The 7,126-nt window shown below is 58.6% G+C and overlaps 1 protein-coding gene across 1 annotated transcript in view; it reads right to left on the bottom strand.

The window, feature by feature from the left end:
- Positions 1-3,889: 3,889 nt before the first annotated feature.
- The window catches only part of ZNF414 (zinc finger protein 414), a 7,896-nt gene continuing 4,659 nt past the window's right edge, over positions 3,890-7,126 (bottom strand). Inside the window, exons 2-8 of the mRNA XM_007953691.2 lie at positions 6,443-6,848; positions 6,061-6,168; positions 5,852-5,957; positions 5,005-5,348; positions 4,860-4,910; positions 4,062-4,235; positions 3,890-3,966 (exon numbers count right to left, since the gene is read on the bottom strand). Of these exons, the coding sequence (XP_007951882.2) occupies positions 3,890-3,966; positions 4,062-4,235; positions 4,860-4,910; positions 5,005-5,348; positions 5,852-5,957; positions 6,061-6,168; positions 6,443-6,848 (1,266 nt within the window). The remainder of the gene's footprint in view (positions 3,967-4,061; positions 4,236-4,859; positions 4,911-5,004; positions 5,349-5,851; positions 5,958-6,060; positions 6,169-6,442; positions 6,849-7,126) is intronic.

The raw sequence follows: 7,126 nt of genomic DNA on the forward strand, positions 1-7,126 counted from the left end.
TTTTGGCTGAAGATACTGAGCTTGTCCATCTTCTCTTGCCACAGATGTAGTCAATCTGATTCCTGTGTACTCCATCTGGTGAACTCCATGTGTATATAGGTGCCCTTTGTGTTGTGGAAAAAAGATATTTGTGATGAATAAGTTGTTTGTCTTACAAAATTCTGTCATGCAATCTCCAGCATTATTTCTGTCAGCAAGGCCAAATTTTCCAACTACCGACGATTCTTTATTGTTTCCAACTTTTGCATTCCAACCACCAGTAATAATGAACACATCTTGATTGCATGTTCAGTCAATTTCAGACTGCAGAAGTTGATTAAAAATCTTCAATTTCCTCATCTTTGGCTTTGGTGGTTGGTGTGTAAATTTGAATAATAGTAGTATTAACTGGTCTTCTTTGTAGGCATATTATCCTATCACTGACAGCATTGTATTTCAGGACAGATCTTGGAACATCCTTTATGACGATGAATGCCACAGTATTCCTCTTCAAATTGTCATTCCTAGCATAGTAGATCATACAGTTGTCTGATTCAGAATGGCCCAAACCGGTACAGTTCAGCTCACTAATGCCTAAGATATCAATCTTTATGTGTTCCATTTCATTTTTGACAACTTCCAATTTTCCTAGATTCATACTTTGTACATTCCGTGTTCCCATTATTAATGGATGTTTGCAGCCATTTCTCCTAAATTTGATTTGTGCCATGTCAGCAAATGCTGGTCCCACAAGATTTAATTTACCCACATCATGAAGTTGGTTCTACTCTGATGAGGCAACTCTTTCCCAGTCGTACCCTGAGTGCCTTCCAACCTAAGGGCCTTGTCTTCCTGGGCCGTATCTGGTCTTCAGACTGTTCAGAACTGTATCAGACAGTGTTTCTCTGTGATACATAAGATTTTCCCTGGCCAATTCTTTGAGAAGTAGATGGCCTCTTCCTTCTTCCTAGTCTGACTTAAGTTCTTCCTAGTCTTGAAACCTTGCACTATGTGCAACCCTGCTGGCTTTTGAAACACTGGTGGCACAGCCTCAAGCCTCACAGCAACAGGCAAGCCACCACAGGAAGACAAACTGACAGACATGTTTGTCTCCTTTAGCTGTTGGAAACCTCTCTGCCCTCCCCTCACCTAATTCCTGCCTGGATCCCTCCCTCTCCTGCCTGGGGGGTGGGAGGCCCCTTACCTGGATCCTGCCGCTTTTGTCCTCCCAGGTGGTCCCTCCCTCTCCTGTCTAGGGCGTTGGGTCCCTGATCACCTACTACATACCAAAGGAGCACTGGTGGTGCAATGGTTAAGCACTCTGGCTACTAACTGAAAGGCTGGCGGTTCCATAGACCTACCAGCTGCTCTGTGGGAGAAGAGCTGGCTAGCAATCTGTGTCCATGAAGGTTACGGTCAAGCAAACCTGATGCGGCAGTTGTTAGTCACAGAGGATCACCGTGCGTCTCAATAGACTGTTGGCACATCATTATGTAACATCATTATGGCCCAGGTCTCTAGGTTTGTGGTGCCAGTGGTTGGTTTGATCTCAACTACTCTGGTGGCGTAGTGCCTAAGGCACTTGACTGCTAACCAGAGGGCTGCCGGTTCAAACCCACCAGCCACTCCTCAAGAAGGAAGGCTGGGTAATCTACTTCCGTAGTGATACTGCCTCGGAAATCCAGGGAGGGGTCGCTGTGAGTCGGGTCCAACTCGACGGCACATAACAACAACAACAACAACTAACCTAATGGTCGGCAGTTCAAGCTCACTTAGTAGTGCTGTGGAAGAAAGGCTTGGTAATCTGCTTCTGTACATTATAGGCAAGAAAACCCTGTGGGACACAGTTCTACTCTGTCACACATGGGGTTTCCATGAGTTGGAATCAGTGGTAATGGGATGGGGGACCCTGGCACCCTCAGTGGGGCTGGGGGTCTGGGACACCTTGTCCCTGGAGGTGAGGGAGAATTTGGGGCTAGAGCTGTATTTGGGAGGGCATCTTGAGCCCATGGGGGTGCAAGGAAAGAGGAAGGTGCCCCCCAGGCCCCTCTGCCTGGGCGTTCTCTTGTGGAAGGGCAGTGTTAACCAGGCCAGCCCTGGGGTGGGGCGGGATCCGAGTCACACTGAGCACAGTAAGGCCCAGTCAGCTTAGAGCCAGCCTTAGCTTTCACCTCTGAAACATGGCCACATGGTTCTTGAGGGGATCCCAGGATATGGGAGATACGGGAATCACTCAGCAGTTGTCTCCTGAGCTTCCTACCCCCACCCCCCCCGCCCACAGTCCTGCTTTCTATTCTTCCAAGGACCCCAAGGGCTGAACATCAGGACATCTATTCCAAGGACTAGGAAAGCAGGGTGCAGGGAAGTAGAGTGTTCCCCAGGTCACAACTGGGAGGGCAGGAGGCCTTGGAACCTCAGGGTCCCCTGATGCCCTGCCACCCACAGCGGAGCTGGGCAGCAGTGGCCTGGGTGGGGCCCGAGCTGCTGGCAGCACGTACACACCCTGGGCTTGACCACCTGAAGCTCAGCTGCAGCCGCGTCAAGGGCCTTGCAGTCCTGAAGCCTTGGGTGAGGGTGGGCCCAGAGCCCCGCTGCGTTCCTGCAGGAGACGCTGAAGGGACTTCAGAGCCTGGGCCGCTGTAACCGAGACGACACTGGAACAGGAGCAGGTGTCTGAGTTGCTGCCTCAGCTGCTCAGCTTTGATGCCAGACAACAGGAGGGGCTGGTGCTGGGCCGGAGACAGATGCTGGAGATGAAGAGGGCGAGGGGGAGGGTGGTGAGGGGGACGAGGAGGTGGGGGGCATGATGAGGGGCTGTGGGTCCAGCAGGGGGTGGGGGCAGGTGACTGGGCCTTGCTGGCTGCAGACGAGGATGAAGAGATGATCGAGGACAACTCCAGCGAGGATGAAGGGGCAGAGAAGGGCAGGAGGGTCGCTGGGCTTTTCCTCACAGCTGTCTGTGTACCCAGGAGAATGAGGAGGAAGATGAGGGAGAGGGTGAATGTGGCCCCAGGAAGGTGGGGAGGTCCCACGTGGGGCCCTGTGGGTACTGTGAGCACAGGATCTTCAGGAGGGCGTGAGGCACCACCGAAGGGTGCTGGCCAGGGGAGAAGAGAGCTGTTTGCAGTGGCCTTCAGAATGAGGGAAGGGGGGTTGGTAGGGGTGCCAGGGGAGGGAGCAAGATATAGGAGGTTCAACTGGCCCCAAAAGGTGGTTGGGAAGCTGGGTTGTGGTGAACACTGGGCACCCTGCACCCCAACCTGGCCTGGCCTCCCACAAAGGGCAAGAGGATGTCTCCATGGCTAGAGGACAGGAAAAGGGGGAAGCCAAACTGGCCCTGCCCCTGCCCCCATCTTATAGCTGGAGCAGGGCGAGAAAGGGAACAGCTGTAAGGACGGTGAGGTGGGGGGCCTGAAGCCTGCAGCTGCTAGGACTGCGCTGCCCTTACCATCGAAGGACTGTCTGAGTCAGCACTGGCCTCAGGATCTGGGGGCTCCAGTGGGGCCCACCCAGCACTTTCTCTGGACCAGCCTTCCAGCCTTGTGATTCCTTGGGACTTTTTCAGTAAAACTAGAAATCTCCATCCTGTCTGGTTCTGAAAGTGGTAGGACAGGACAAGGGGCACTGGCCCCTGCACCTACGTTGGATGGGGTGGCAGGGGACACAGGCCTGGGTCACAGGGTTGAAGTGACTGAGGCACGGGGCCCAAGTGGGCTGTGCGATCCTGTGCTCATGGCACCCCCTGGAGGTGCTCCCTGTCAAAGTTGTGAGTTCCCAAGATGGCTACACTGACTTAATGGGACCAGAGGGGCAAAGGACCTAGACACAAGCCGGCTGATAGCGATTATTTTATTGTCCCTCCAGTTGTTACAAAACTACCCACAGCCCCCCTCCCCCTATGCAGCCGGAATCAGAGCGGCAAGAAAACCGGACGCTCCCCCTCGGACAGCGACGACGGCGACACCTTGGGTGCAAGTGGGGCCGGGTCTGGAGTGGGAAGAGGAGGGGGCGCCTGAGCCTCGGCCCGTGCCGCCGGCCCTGCGCCCTCCCCGCGGGCGCGCGCGCGCGATCCCCGCCCTTACCCGCCGGACCGTCGGGGCGGGGAGGCCCGGCCGCGGAGGCCCCGGGGCCGGCGGGGCGGTGGTCCTCCAGGTGCAGCGTCATGGCGGGCCGGGAGGCGGTGGAGAAGGCGCACTGCATGCATGAGTAGCGGCCGCGCGTGTGCTCCCACACGATGCGGCTTGGGGCCGCGTGCCCTGCGGGTGGGCGGGACCATCAGTCCGGGACCCCAGCCCGGAGCCCTTCCGCACCAGCGATGGTGGGCGCGCGGGAGGGGTACCGGGCGCCGGAAGTCAGGCCAGGGGATGGCCAGGCTGAATCTGACCTCCCGCCCCGTATTCCCTGGGCTGGGGACACTCAACGTGGCTCGCTCGCGTCCCCATTCCCATCCTCAGAGCAAACAGGGCCCGAAGTTTACGCAGAACAGAGGCACGGATGAAGGCGCAGGTGCCAAGAGTTTTTAAGGGCAAAAGCCTGTATTTTGGGGGTGTTGCTGGCTACTGAAGTTCTGGTGGCACAGGGGTTAAAACATTTGGCTGCTAACTTAAAAAAGGTTGGCGGTTTAAATCCACCAGCTGCTTCGCGGGGGAAGGGTGAGACAGTCCGCTTGCGTAAAGATTTACGGCTTTGGAAATCCTAATGGGGCAGTTTTACTCTGTGCTATAGAGTCGCTATGAGTCGGAAACCCGACTACAGTGGGTTTGTTTGCTTTGGCTGGCTACCAGGGAAAGGGGTGAGCACTGTTGCCTTTCAGCATCCACCTGGCCCGCCAGGGCGAAGTAATGCCCCTCCAACCCTCCCTGACGGTCACCTGCACGCACCTGAGGGTGCTTCGGCGCCGCCCTGGGGTCTCCGGGGGCTGCTGCCGGCACCTGAAGTGAAAGGGCGGGTCAAGGCCAGAGGTCAGGTGAGCCCACCCCGCCCCTTTAGTCAGCTCTGTCCGCCCTCCTCCCACCCCCTGCTCACCTTGGTTTTTTTTCCAGACTGCGGCGCTGGAGGCAGGAGGCCCGGGAGCGGCGGCCAGGAAGGGCCGTAAGCGTGGGGGGCTCAAGCCAAAGGGCGTGGGGTTCAAGTAGGGCAAGAAGGGCCCGGTGGGGGTCGGGGCAGGGGCCGTGAAGGGCTCGAGCAGGGGGAGCGGCAGGCCCGGCCCCGACGCGAGATCGGCCTCCGGGGGGCGCTCGGGCGCCGGCAGCTCCTTGTCGAGGGCAGGGGGCGGCGGCGGGGCTGGGCTCTGCGCATGCTCGGCGCAAACATGCAGATGCTTGAAGAGCGAGCGGTGCGTGCGGAAGCGCAGGAGGCAGTTCTCACACCTGGGGGCAGGGTACAGGGCGGTGCGGGGTCTCTGGGTGATGGGGGCGGGGCCTCTCGGACGCCGCATGGGGGCCCGTCCCGGGAGCGTGGGGACGGAGCCTGGGCCCCATTCACAGGTGGCAGATACCCCACCTGCGGGAGGAGGGGCCATAGGAGCTTGCCCTAAGCGCCCCCCTACTGTGGCCGCGACCCTTCTGGACCCCTCCGGGTAGGAGCCCTGGGAAAACGAGGAAGGAAGTCTCAACCTTGATTTCGGGTGGCAGGGTTTCCATCTGTGAGATCAAGGTGGGCCTGGGCGGAGCCACACCCACATATGGGCCGGACGGCCAGGTCTTATAACAGATGAGGGCGGGGTTGCTCGAGGCCACGCCCACCTCCAGACCCCCCCCCCCCGAGGAAAAAGGCTGGAATCCCAAGTAGTGTATGTCGCACCAAGGGTGGGCCGAGCTGCCTGGGGCCTGGTCCCTGAACACAGGGCGAGCCATGGGGGTCGGGGTCTCACTTGAAGTATCGGTTGGGTTTGTAGTGCAGCTTGCTGTGCACCATTAGCTCCTGCATGGTGGGGAAGGTCTCGGTGCAGCTCAGGGCCGAGCAGCGGAAGACCTTGCCTGCATGGGGCAGAGAAGGGGGGTGGGTATCCGCGGGGGGGGGGCGCGGGGCTTTGCTGCCTTTCATCTTCACCTGCCTCCCCATCCCCTGGCCTGGTCCTACCTTCCAGGGACTGTGTAGGTGGGCAGTGGGTCCGAAGATGCTGTGCCAGATCCCGCACGCTGGGGAAACTGAGGAAGCAGCCAGGACTGGAGCAGGGGATCTGCTTTCCTGCGGGATGCAGACGTCGCTGGTCCTTTCCCCTCTGACGCAGCTCCCACCCCCAGGACTCAGCCCCAGGGCAGCACAGACAAGGATCAGTCTCTGCCACCAGACTGAGCTGCCAGAGAGCTGTGGCTGAGGGGGTCTAGCTTATCACTGCAGCGCCAGCCTGCATATAGCTGGTGACTGACATCGCTCTAGAAGGGCTCTGAGTTCGGAGATACACCCCGCGCTCTTTACTTCCAGAGTCTGACCCTTCCCACAAGGTCCCATCACAGGTTACCTGGTGGTGGGCGTCTTCTGGGAGGCCACAGGTCTTCACTGGCCCCGGAGACTGTGCCAGCACTGGGTCCAGGGATGGGCTGGCTGCTGTCCCCCCCAGGACCTCCAAGTCCCCACACAGGGGGTGTGGCCGCTCGGTCAGGACCTGGCTCCTCCCCCATGGACACTGCAGCCCCAGTGGCCACAACTGGGGACAGCACCTCGTCCCTCTCGCTGGAGCGGGGCTCTGCTGTGATGGGCATGTCGGGGCTAAGCCCCACAGGTTCCTCCTCCTGGTGGAAGGAAAAAGGCGAGCAGAACTCCTCAGGGGCGGCCTGGACCAGCCAAGAGACCCTTCCCACCTTGCCAAGACCACTGTGCTCAACATTCCACAGGCAGCGAATGCCTCCATCATCTAGTCCTCCACCCTAAGTCACAGGGCAGGGGGTAAGGGTGGACGGAGCATCCTAAACTTCCATCCTCCGGTCACACCCGCAGGCAGGGAGCTGAGAGGTGTCTCAAATGCAGAAGAAGGGGTACCTGTCAGGAATTACCCCTAGGAGAGAAGCAAACCTCTCATACCCAACTAGGGGAGGTGGGAGGCCCCATACGTGGGAGGGGCGTGGCCTCTAGGTAGGGGGCGGGATCAAGACTACAAAGGCGGGGCTCTAGGCTGGGCACGGTTAGGATGATTCTAGAGAGGCGA

Source organism: Orycteropus afer, unplaced genomic scaffold (assembly GCF_000298275.1).
Source record: "Orycteropus afer afer isolate SDZICR_OR568_19922 unplaced genomic scaffold, OryAfe1.0 scaffold00405, whole genome shotgun sequence".
In the NCBI taxonomy this organism is placed as follows: domain Eukaryota; kingdom Metazoa; phylum Chordata; class Mammalia; order Tubulidentata; family Orycteropodidae; genus Orycteropus; species Orycteropus afer.